This window comes from Sturnira hondurensis, unplaced genomic scaffold, assembly GCF_014824575.4.
Source record: "Sturnira hondurensis isolate 20B ecotype Veracruz unplaced genomic scaffold, ASM1482457v3 Scaffold0018525, whole genome shotgun sequence".
Classification (NCBI taxonomy): Eukaryota; Metazoa; Chordata; class Mammalia; order Chiroptera; family Phyllostomidae; genus Sturnira; species Sturnira hondurensis.
In genome coordinates, this window is record NW_028091156.1 from 4,750,606 (window position 1) to 4,762,771 (window position 12,166).

At 48.3% G+C, this 12,166-nt stretch overlaps 1 protein-coding gene across 5 annotated transcripts in view; it reads right to left on the reverse strand.

Moving 5' to 3' along the window:
* Positions 1-199: 199 nt before the first annotated feature.
* The window catches only part of MIA3 (MIA SH3 domain ER export factor 3), a 38,805-nt gene continuing 26,838 nt past the window's right edge, over positions 200-12,166 (reverse strand). For 2 of the 5 annotated variants that reach the window (XM_037069538.1, XM_037069541.1), the window contains 19 exons: positions 11,889-11,966; positions 11,687-11,797; positions 10,444-10,515; positions 10,155-10,259; positions 9,384-9,506; positions 9,170-9,281; positions 8,256-8,311; positions 8,065-8,155; positions 7,771-7,909; positions 6,087-6,188; positions 5,387-5,447; positions 5,254-5,289; positions 5,106-5,173; positions 4,874-4,974; positions 4,635-4,769; positions 3,646-3,725; positions 3,475-3,537; positions 1,898-2,048; positions 200-1,024 (listed from right to left, as the gene is read on the reverse strand). In XM_037069538.1, coding sequence (XP_036925433.1) covers positions 714-1,024; positions 1,898-2,048; positions 3,475-3,537; positions 3,646-3,725; positions 4,635-4,769; positions 4,874-4,974; positions 5,106-5,173; positions 5,254-5,289; positions 5,387-5,447; positions 6,087-6,188; positions 7,771-7,909; positions 8,065-8,155; positions 8,256-8,311; positions 9,170-9,281; positions 9,384-9,506; positions 10,155-10,259; positions 10,444-10,515; positions 11,687-11,797; positions 11,889-11,966 — 1,995 coding nt within the window. In that variant the 3' untranslated portion in view covers positions 200-713. The remainder of the gene's footprint in view (positions 1,025-1,897; positions 2,049-3,474; positions 3,538-3,645; positions 3,726-4,634; positions 4,770-4,873; positions 4,975-5,105; positions 5,174-5,253; positions 5,290-5,386; positions 5,448-6,086; positions 6,189-7,770; positions 7,910-8,064; positions 8,156-8,255; positions 8,312-9,169; positions 9,282-9,383; positions 9,507-10,154; positions 10,260-10,443; positions 10,516-11,686; positions 11,798-11,888; positions 11,967-12,166) is intronic. The other 3 variants (XM_037069540.1, XM_037069542.1, XM_037069539.1) reach the window with 2 other exon arrangements.

The window sequence follows — 12,166 nt, forward strand, 5'->3', positions numbered from 1 at the left end:
GAACGCGCCTGCTCAGGAAGTGAACGACTCGGCCGTTACTAAACCGCAGGGCCCGCCCATGGGGCCTCCGCCGGCATCCCGGCAACTGAGGCTGACCCCTGAGGCTGACCCCGCTGCCCAACCAGCACCGCCCCCCCCCCCTTTCCCAGACGGCACACGTCTCATGAGGAACAAGCAAATGACTCAACAGACACTTGGGAAACATCGATAACCAAATTTTAATGAACTTTTACTACAAAGAACTTCAGCAAGGGGGGAGGTAAAGTTCAGTGATCTTAGTAAACATTTTCAGCGTAACAGTCCTTGCGACCAGACAGACACTTTAAAAAATCAGGCCTATAAACACAGTTGCTCTGCATTCGACTGGCACACACTAGAAACAGGGTAATAAATGGAAATACGTGTTCTTATAGCATTTCCACAGGAAATGTTCGTATTTTCCAAGACAGACTAAATCATTTAACAGTTACATACACTACATGAACTAAAACACAGGTATTTATTGCACATTTCAAAGTTGGAAGGGGGGCTGTAGCTTACAGGGTGATTGATTTTTATTTGGGGGGGGGGGTATTTTTAATTGTTTGGCTCAAAAATGCAGACTGCCAGGGCAGCTTAGTTCTAAAAACCAGCTTTATTTCAATTTTTGGATTCTGAAGACTGTCATGAATAGTGCAGTCCACCTGCTCTCAGACCAGAAGTCAGAGGGTGGGCTACGGGCTCTGTTTCAAGGCCTGGGAGGCGTCCTGGCTACTGCTCTGCGAGGCGGGTGGGGGCTCCTCCCTGGAGCCAGAAGGCAGCAAGTCTCTCGCGGCAGGTGGAGGGTGATCCTGGGGGCCGTGGGCTGGGGGCGGCGGTGGTCGGGGGCCGGGGATGAAGTACTCTCGAGGGCCAGGGGAGGCTGCAGGCCTGAAGTGAGGGTGTCCTGGCACAAACCCTCGGGGGTCGAAAGGCACGTCCCGTTTTCCAGGTGGAATGCCTGGTCCATACTCTCTTAGGCCCAGAGGTGGCCGCATGCCAGGACCTGGAAACAAAAATTGTGTCATGTAAATACACATGAACGTGTCTACATTTCGGTGAGTCCAGGCATGTTGATCTTTCATTTCTCCCAACCCTGGAGGTCTGGGGGTGGCACCCCTACCTATGGGTCAGTCAGACTGAGGCTCAGCAACTTTAAGTTACAGGCCTGTGGCCAGCCAGCCAGGAAGCAACACGTGTTTCTTATGTTTTTTCTTCTACATAATTTTGCCATCTGTATTTCAGAAGAGCTTGGTTTGTATTGACAGATATGAAAAAAGGGCTTTACCAAAATTTTGATAAAGGAAATTCCATGTCTACTACTGTATCAATTAAAATTTCAAAATCAGGGGGCCTGCCATCCTAGGAGGGCATTCTAGCTGCACCTAATTAAATTCGGCAACATTCTCTAGGTAGCCTTTACCTTCTACCTTGTCTTTAAAACTTCTTTCCCACTCATTCCCAAGGTGGGGCATGAGGGTTCAATTTGTCCCGTATACTAGGACCCATTTACGCTGTACAGTGTCTGCAGCTGCAGCCTCTAGGACCCCGAGCTCTCGGCGGTCACAGTGAGATGTGCCCAGGGCAGGGCCCAGCACGCAGCCACAGACGTTCAGTAAGTGTCTGCACAAGCCATATTCTGGCTTCCTGTGACACCCCTTTCTGCTAGCTACAGGCCACATGGGCTCCTTCCCATCTCAGGAGGGGAGACAAGGCAGTACCCTGTGTGCTTGCTTTAAGACCCTTTGGGAAAAGTTAAAACGGACTCAGCCAGCTTTATCTTTTGATTGCACAGCCCTGCGATAGCAACTTAAAACTGCAGCAAAGAACAAACTGAGGAGACAATGGACTTTCCAAGTCAACGAGCCACTAATCATACCAAACGGTGGAGGAAAGGGCCGAGGCCCGAAAGGCCCGCAGAGTTGAGGTGGCGGTCCGTATCGAATGGGTGGTGGCACGGGGCCTCCCATCGGGGGGCTCATGAGGGGTGCCCCCGGGAAAGGAGGGGGCCCTTCTGCAGCCATGTTCACCTGTGGAGCAGAAACAGTTCATGTTCTGAAAAGCTCTAGTAGGACACACAGAAGCACCAACACCAGCACAAGCTGACACCCAAGAAGCAGATGTTAGGCACCGGCCGCCCGAGGAGCAGACCCAGGGGGAGGGACTCTGCCTGCCCGTGTCCCCACCGACAGCACAGCAGCCGAGGGTTTTCTGGGATCGTACTATTGCGGGTCTGGGCAAGTCGAAGGAGTCCCGAGTAATTAGAAAATGAAGTCACACCGCAGACACGGGGACATATTTCTAGGGCGCATCCCTCCCATCACCACAACAGCTCGTTACCTCCCTACCGAGAATGGGGAGAACAAAGGGAATGAAAATCCATTCTCTACACGTGTCATCAGCCACCATTCGGAGTGCCTTCGCCTGATTCTCAGACTGCTACATCTCCGAGTGCGGTCACCTTGTTTTAAACATGAACCTGTACAGCACTGGCTAAGTTGCTGGGGTTACCCAGCGCGTAAGAGGCGAGGCTGGAAATTCACCATCGGGTCCGCCTCCAGGCCCGTGGTCTTCCCACTCGCCTCCCTCTAACACAGCCATCGGTCCTCTTTGAAGTCTTCCGCTTTCAAGGGGTCCTGGGTCTCACTCAAGCTGCCCTTGGAGAAGGTCTGCCGAAAGAAGTGTATTCCTGGAGTCCTGCTCTGCAGTTGGAAGTGCTTCCGGACAGAAACGGTGTTCTGTAGGTAAGCTGGGCAGGCACAGCACTGACCAGCAATGACCTTCGGTCACCAAGTGACACTGCGTATTAGGAGATGCCAGGAGGTAATGACTAACCCTTCCATGGATTTTGATTTCCACCTGGGGACGCACTGTGATGCAGGATCGGAGCACACGTAACAGCTGCACTGGTGACAAGACAACTGTCTCGTGAACAGAATTTAAGGCTCACACTGGGAACTGGCAGAGGGGTCATCACAGACTTCACCAGTCGGCATGTCACCTCCAGCAAGCATTCTTCTGCTACCAGGCTGTGATTTAGCTTATTCAAAATAGGGCTTGCCTAGTACACCACTGGAGACAGTCTCAAACAGCAAACTTCCAAGCCCACATGTAGTAATGATGAATCACACAACACACAATGAATTTCCTTTGCCTCAGAGCACTTAGTACCGAAGCACACCGCATAAAGGTAGAGTGTAGAGTGACGGCATTGCACATTTTTAGTTAATTACAACACTTTCAACAGGTTAATCACCTAACCAAAAACGGACACGAGGGAAAAAAACAACCAACCGGTCAGACTGCAGCGACCCAGAACCACTTCCAAGTCCAAGACCAGAGTAAGACCACACTGCCGTGCAATTTAGAGCAAAGCGATGTGCCCTGCACTGCATGTCCCTTCCAGAAGCACACCAAGTAAAAGCCAAGTTCAGGCCTCAACCTCTAAGTACTCACTGCTACTGGATGTTCAGCCAAAGGCGTAATGCTGGGGCCTTCCGACTCTTGGGGAACAGTGTGCTTTTTAAAAAATAAATGACAGCACAGATATAACCGGACACACAGACAGGAGCTGGAAGAGGCAGAGAGGTGCCAAAGAAAACAAGAAACGTCCCCTGAAATACGTACCTTTCCCCCTTCCATGCCCCTGGCGGGGGAAGAGCTTCTTGGGCTGCTGTTCACCACGGCAGCTGCCCCAGACCCTGGATCTGTGGGAGGCCGAGAACTGATTTAGACACATTCTGACCTTTATTCTTCGAGGAAGAATAAGAAAAGTCCTCTGCCCACTGCCGCCATGACTACAGGTCATACTCAGGTGTGACCAGAAGGTCACCCTACCACTGGCAGGTTTCCAGAAGCCTCAGACCCTGGGGACGAGGCAGAGGCCCGTCCACTGAACCTCGAGAAAGCATGCACGGAGCCCTGGCGTGGATCTCCAGGAGGAATAACCAACTGTGGACAGGTCAGGAGGTCAGGGTTCAGCTCTACCTGGGAAGTAACATTAGGAACGAGGCCCCGGTGCCTCTGAGGGGAAGTCCCAGTTTACGCACAGGCTTAAGTAAGATAAGAGCCTCCGGGACTGAAAGGACGGCCGTAAAGCCCTCCCGCTGCCGGCCCAGAACTGCGGCAGGGCTGGTGCTTCCAGTCCGAGCGCCACAGCTTCCAGGTCTTGCCGACTCGTACAGACAGGGCTGTGCGTGGAAACAGACGCACAGCGTCCCATACTCTGATGCGGACGGCTGTGTGCTGGACCAATGATAAAGTCTTACGGCCACTTTTACGATACTCAAGGAAGGAGTTCCCCAGGAAGTTCATCCAAAGACAAAGGCTTACACATCAGGGTAAAAAAAATTGTAAAAAGCAAAAACAATAACAAATATATTTACTTACATATAAATACATTTTACATATTTTCTTCACTATAGTGGTAATACTAATAAACAGATTATTTATGTTCTAAAGCAGCTCTTGGAATACACTATCTGAAATCCTGGGAAAAACTAAGAAATCTTCTTTATGTCAGACAGGCCTAACCTCTAAAATACTGCTTGCATTAGCATTCTCCCGTAAAAGGGGAAAGACCCGAAACAGTGTACTGGTGACGTGTGACTGTTCACCAAACTCACCTCGGGGCACGTCTTTTCGACTGAGCGTGGCGGACAGCGGTCTGGCGGGAGGGTCTCTCAGCGGCGGGGAGCACTCGCCCCCACTCACGGGCGACGGCCCGAAGGAGCCGTTCTGGCTCAGGGGACCTGAACGGGACAGCCCACCGTTACACTCTCAGGCAGCCTCTTTCCTTCCGAAAGTCCTTAGGGTTATTTCTGGGGCGCGGCACTGCGGAAGGTCTCCTCCCTACCTCTCCGGGGCGGGTTCTGAGCGCTGGGTCTTCCGGGCATCGGTTTGACAATCACAGGTTCTCGTTGCAGCATTGCGACCTTTTGGTTTAATTCTAATAATCTTGAATACAGAGAAAGAATGGACTTCCATATGAAACAGAAGATCGATTCTTATCGGATACCACACAGCACAGCGTTATAAAATTCTGAAACGCTCTGAAAAAAAAACTAGGTTTTTTCCAAGTTACATACTTGTGTCTCAAGTTGGCTGCTTCCCGCCTCTCTTCAGCCATGGCTCTTTCTGCAGCACGAGCTTTCAGCTGCCGGAGGAAGAAAAAAAAAACCCAGTTCAGCAGTGGCAGGTGACGTACAAAATAAAGGAAAGGAAAACAAATCTTACCCAGTTATCGTGAGCTTTCTTCTCATTAGCAGCAAGCTGGAAAAGACAACACATCGAAGAACATGTGTAGGGACTCGCCATCATGAACTGCAGAGAGCCCGGAGCGCCCTGCAGCCACGGCCGCCATAGTCACCTGGTCCTTGAAGGAGCGCTCGGTTTTCTGCAGCTCGTTCTCCAACTCCTCGATCCTCCACCTGAGAACCACACAGGCTTTCACCGACCAAGCACCACTGAGTGCAACTTGAAACAGCTTCCCCACGTTCCCTTTAACCGCACCTCATGGGTTCCACCCATCATACAGAATCACGGCTTACGTGCTTATAGCAAGAGCACAGTAAGATCAAAACTGCATAATTTCCTTATTTATTATTTACTGGCTGGAGAGTCTATACTGATACAGTGTAATTTCTTTCATTGCTATGACTATCAGCCAGCATAAAGCTTTTCCTTCCTTTAACTATATCCACAGGAAACCTCCCAGAGCTGCGTGGGACCGCTGGGTCCATCAACGTGGCATGGCCCCTTCCATGGTTTTGGACACCCCAGACAGCGACGCCTTCCTGAAGCAATCCCCCAGCACATAAAACCACCCAGAGCCGCGGGCGTGAACCAAGTTCCCTGACCGCGTTGCAGTGTTCGGTGTAGGGAAATCTTTGTTAAACATTTTCTTCCTTTGTTAACTCAGAATGTATTTTTTCTCACGAGAACTGAATGTATCACCTCCTCTGTCCATTGTGTGTGCTTCTGTGCTGTTTTGTTGTACAAACTATAAAAGTGTTTTTGTTCCATTTTTAGAGCCAACCACGGTTTCCTACCCGAGAAGCTGCACTCACCTGTAGGTCTTTATTTCCTCGGCCGCCGAGAGCGCCTTTTCATCCGCAGCCGAGAGCCGCTGCTCCCTTTCACGCCGCTCGAACTCCTCCTGACTCAGCTTCCTAGGAGAGAGCTGTGTCAAGGGCAAGTGCTTCTCCTCCTGTGCACAGGCCGTCTGAGCACCTCCATTCGCAGGCTCCTGTCCTGCCCCCTCCCGCACGCAGACACGCATACACCCTCCTGGCCCCACGGGCAACTTTCTCGTGCTGGAGGCGAGGAAAGCCCATTTTACGCCAACATGGAACGCCTGGACCACTCTATCCGACATGGCTCCGCTTATTGGGAGAAAGCTGGACTGGTCCTCTCGTTCCCACCACGGGAAGACCTGCCGTCCCTCCTCTCACTTCCGTCAGGGGAGGACTGCTGCCTGATTCGAGACCGGGAAGGACCGAGATAAAGACAGTCCCCTTTAAAAAAGGTCTTCCGGCCCTGGCTGGTGTAGCTCAGTGGACTGAGCACAGGCCTGTGAACCGAAAGATCGTGGTTCAATTCCCAGTCAGGGCACATGTCTGGGTTGCAGGCCAGTTCCCAGCAGGGGACTCACGAGAGGCAACCATACACTGATATTTCTCTCCTTCTCTCCTTCCCTTCCCCTCTAAAGATAAATAAATAAAATCTTAAAAAAAAAAAAAAAACAAATAAAAAAGGTCTTCCATCTGTGCAACTGACCACAACGGACCACTGAACCCTTCTGCGCCTCAGTCCCCAAACTGCTGCTGCCCGGGTCAGTGGTACTGGGGTAAGGAAAGAGTCAAATCTCAGGATGGGCAGTGTCTGTCGTACAGAAAAAGAATCCAACTGTCCCATCATCAGGGCGCTACCTCCTGGAAACTAACTGGGTTTAACCCAGTCACCTCCGAGCTCAAGATGTCAATCGACTAGAACATAGATCACAATGACAGTGATGTTTAATGGTTTAAAAATGCTGTTTCTTGTTGCTGCTGGACCTCCTTGCACCTAATTCAGCTTCAAAAGACACTTGACCTGAAACTTTCTATGGAAGCAAAATGAGAGAAGAGCTACAGTCAAAAGGGTTCAATAACACCAGAGAGAAAAAGGTTTCTGTGTTCTTCACTGCCCGTTCAATACTTCAGTGAGTGCTTCGTGAGTGGCTGTGACACGCTGGTCACCTAAGAAGATGCTGAGGTCACCACAGACAGCGTTCGCTGCTCAGTCAAAACTGACAGGGCACTCTGCAAGGCTGGACCAGAGCCAAAATCAGACGAGCAAAACGGGCCCGTCAGGTGTCCACCCAGTGGACTTAGCACACAGACTGTGAAATAACTGTGCCTTATACACTTAAGGAGATAAATGTCAAAATTACGAATTTTAGCAGAGGAATAGATAAACTAGAGAAACTGAAACAGAGTGACCAAAATTAAGAACTCCATGAAGCACGTTAGCAGCAAATTTGATGACAGAAGGGAGATTTCAGCACACTGGAAGGTGGATTGGGAAAAAAAATCCGCAACAAAGGAAAGAAAAATGCAAGTTATGGAAAATGGGCTGGAAAGGGAAAAGAGCGGCCCTATACTAATTGTGGAGAGAAAAAGTGTTACCAATCTTTCAAAAAGAGACAAAATTACTTTTTAACGGAACACACATTTAGTTACACGACAATAGCGTTAACCCAGGAACACTTACTTTTGCAAAGCCATCTCCTTCTGCTGATAGAGCTCATTCAGAATCTCCACTTTCTGCTTCAGGGTCTTGTTTTCGTCTTCCAGGCCAGCTTTGGCAGACTGCAGGGAGCCGCGGTCATCTTCTAGCTTCTTCACTTGGTCTGTGAAGCGTAAAACACTGAGCTGTGTGTGTGCGTGTGTGCACATGGACTGGGGGGCTAGGGGGGCTGGTGTGCGGAGGGCGAGAGACATGAGAACGGGAAGCTGTCCCTTCTCTTTCCAATCTGAGTCTCCATCCCCGTGGTTCGCAACCTACCTTCCAGGTTACATTTTGAGGATATCGAGGCTCTCAGCTTCAACTGTAAAAGTTTCAGGTCCTCTTCAAGGACGGATATTTCTGTTTGTGTCTAGGAAGTGGAGCAGAGAGAAGTGTTCTTCAAAGCGAGGCCCAGTAAGAGGTCACAAGCACTTACGGTGCTACACCCTGCTGTACACAAAGGATTGTACCCGAGACACGTCCATCATCTGCTTAATCTGACTTTTCATCTTCTCACTTCGGTCTCCTAAAAAAACAAAAGGTTTTCATTACTTCGCATCCCATGCTTTTTAACTCCACATTTGCTTATTTCCCCCAAACTACACAATGACCATGTTTAAACATTCAAAGTAAGAACAAATTAACCAACAGAACTGATTAGGCTACTGGACTTTTAAGAGAATCACAAACTTAAGAGTCAAAAAGTGGAGGTACAATAAAAGTGTCTGCGCAATAAAAATGTTATCCATGCTGTCTATGAGCACGGAGGTATATACAAGGCAATGCTCTTTCTTCGCTCTCTCATCTACTTCCACCTGGTCAAGAATCTTATTTAGAAAGACGCACTCTTCCCTTCTGCCCTTGAGCCTGCTTCCAGGAGGGGTGGGAAGCACCGAGCACGCAAGCAGCATCCAACTTGAGAAACAGCAGCCAGAAACATCTCCTCAGGAAACACGGATCTGTGTTAGCCTCCGCTCAGGACACCTGGTTAGTTGATGGCTGCGGCCACTCCCTACTCTGCAAATCGGCTGTGGGGCCTTAAAGCTATAGGGAGGATGAGCATTAACCTCAAATGTCACCTCCATGAAGGTGAGAAGCGAGCTTCTCTGAGTAGTGTTCAGTACTTAGCCCCAGCACACACAGCTAGTTCTAATGAGATGGAAAAGCCGAGTCAGCGCTCGCTGCACACCCACTGCTCTGCTGCAGCCCAGCAACACACTGCTGCACAGCACGAGGGCACACGCACACACAGACAAACCCCTAGGTGAGTGTCCACAATGCCAAAGCCTAAGAGGAAATCCCGTCAGCCTCAGAGGGGCATCAGTGTACTTAATGAAAGACAGGAAGGCAAGGGGAGGGCAAACCACCCTGAAACCCATCTTACCTCCCACTTCCCCATTTGCTAATTCATCTGACTCATTTCCTGTTTTATTTTGATGCTCAGATTCAGATTCACAGTCTAACCAATTCAACTGTGTGATGCAATTAGTCAAAGCCTAGAAGGGAAGCAAAAGGATATTAGGAAGAACCTCTCAGTTTCAATCAGGCTGCACGGGGATTCAGGAGAATTAAACGCGCATTCAAGAGAATGAACTTACACTGATGTTATCCTCTTTTTGAGTGAGCGCTCCTTCCAAATCTTTCTGAGACTTCTCAAATGATCTGATTTGCTCATTGAGCTCAGTGTATGCTTTTTTCAAGTCTTTGATCTCCTGCTGCAACTGAAAAGTTTAGACACATGAATTGCCAAAAGTTAGGGCTTTTGCACTGGAGACATCAGGACCGTGTGAATGAGACAGGTTAGTGCGGAGCCATGGTCCTCTCCGCCCGGTCACAGTGGCCTAAGGCCCTGGATGAGGGCCAACGGAGAGTAGCTCCAACCCTCAGAACCGCAGTGGGAACGGAAGAGCTGTCAAAAGAGTTGATCCCTTTACTGTCTTCTTCAGAAAATGGTGGCCGTTCAAACCACCCACTTTCAGTAGGACTAGAAGGGCACGATCCCGGTCTCTCGGACCCCAGATCCGGTGACCCTCCCCGGGTCAGCGTGGCAGCACCAGCTTCAACGAGGCAAATCCATCACCCCCTGACGCTATTCAAGTTATTAACTGGCCGGTCTTCGACAAGACAAAGACTAAACAAACCCTCGGCTAGCTGCGAGAAACTGTACAGAAGAACAGAAAATCCAGAACAGATGGAGAATGTACACATGTACTCCATCTGGGAGCCCGGTTTAAACTCCGCATTTCTAAGAATAGGCTCCTGCGCACACACTGCACTTCCTTCAAAACAGATTCTGGAAGAAGATGTTCGAGAGGTAATGACACCTAGTTCCCTAGTTCACGTAACTGAGGACATTCACTGTTCTTTACCTGGTCTTTCTTCTTCTTCAGCTTAGTGTTTTCTTCTTGAACCCGATGGCACTCAAACTTCACCTTCTCTTCACTAAGTTTAGCTTCATTAAGGGCGATTTGAACCTAGTCCAAAACACTCCCATTAGTGAACTGATTCCAGAGAAAAACAGGAAAGAAGTTGCACTTCCCCAGTTAGACATCAGGCAGTTTTCACTGCTCTGCATACTCTAGCACACACACAATGTCTGCTCCTCGGTGAAACGAAGACAGCGAGCTGCTCTCTTGCAGGAGCTGCAGGCAGCCTTACCTCGGAAAGTTCTGAGGCATTCATCGCAATGACGTCCTTTAACTTGTCCAGAGATCGCTTGTTTTCCTGTATCTGCCACGTGGAAGAAGAACACACAAAATAAGTTAGGACTTCAGTAGAACACTGGGGCAGTCCAAGAAAGAGCCATCCTGTAGACAGCAGGGAAAAGCAGGAGATCCAGACTGAGCCTATGAGAGCAATCCAGAATGTAGAGATGAGGAAAGAAGAAAACAACTGGAGGCCTACGTTGTCTCCTGCCACCCACAACTGCCTGGCTATTGGGTAACGCGGCAGATGACCAGACAAAAAGGTGAAGGCAAAGGAAATGAAAAACTTTCAAGTACACCAGTTCCAACCAGTGGTTTTTCCTAGGGGTTGACAAAAAAATCCCCAAGGTCACCTTACAAATTCTCTTGCCTGAACTAAAAATGGCTGCACTTGAGAACAGACAAATCTCACATGCAGAAGACTTCTGAATAAATTAGGAAGATACTGCCCCCCCCAGCAGGTATAGCATATATTCCTCCATCTTTTCACCGTGGGTGGTGCACAGTGGCTTCTGTCCAGAATACAGTATGCACAGGGTGGAAAACAGGCAACGAGACGGGGAAGCAGCCTCAGCCAGGGGATCGAGCAGCCTAACTGGGTGTGCGACACACGGGAACCCTCTCTACCGCTGTTGCAACTTTTATTTAATTCTAGAACTATTCTAATGTTAAAAGTTTATTTAGCCCTGGCTGGTGTAGCTCAGTGGATTGAGCGCGGGCCTGTGAACCACACGATCGCAGTTCGATTCCCAGTCAGTGCACATTCCTGGGTTGTAGGCCAGTTCCCAGCAGGGGACTCACGAGAGGCAACCATACATTGATATTTCTCTTCTTCTCTCCTTCCCTTCACCTCTAAAGATAAATAAGTAAAATCTTTTAAAAAAGTTTATTTAAAAGAGAACCATGCAAGCAATACAAAGTACTAAAACTGTTCAGCTGGGCTAGTTTCTTAGTTGCTCTGCATGTCTCAGGGGTTGAGCCAAGCAATGTGAAACTACCCAGGGCTGAGGACAAAAATACTTCCTAGAATTATAAAAATAACTTGTAGTATTAGCATTTAAAATTCCTTAAAAATGGATAGAATCTTTAACTTACTCTCAGAAAAGGCAGAGTTCAACTCACCCAATCTACAAAATAGTTTGGGAAGAAAAGGTTTAAACCCAAATTACATTAACACCTAGCAGCAAAACTCTTACCAGGTCCTCGTTCTTGGCATTCTGCTCTCTCTCAGATTCTAACATAAGACGCAGATTCTTAGCTTTATCATTCAGACTTTCCTTAGCTTCTTCAAGTTCCTTGATTTTGTCCTATAGAAGAAGATATTAAAATTAGTAACAATTACTCATGATTTTCCTTTTGTTTTTAGAATGTAAGCTGAAAAAGAAAAGGGATTTTTACCTTATATTTATTTGCTTCATCAGAGAGAATCATATTTTGTTTCTTGGTTTCTTGAGCATATTTCTTTGATTCCTTGATCTATGTAAATAAAGCAATCAAAATATAGAAATATGAACTATAGAGCTATCAAAACTTATCTCCATTAGGTGACACATCAGAAAAGAAAGTAGTATTTTACATGTATGACGATTGTTTCAAATTTGGATGATTTGTAGGAAGTCAGAGAATTTAAAAATATTATTTAAAAATAGCATAATAAGTAAACTGTAAGGTAGGAG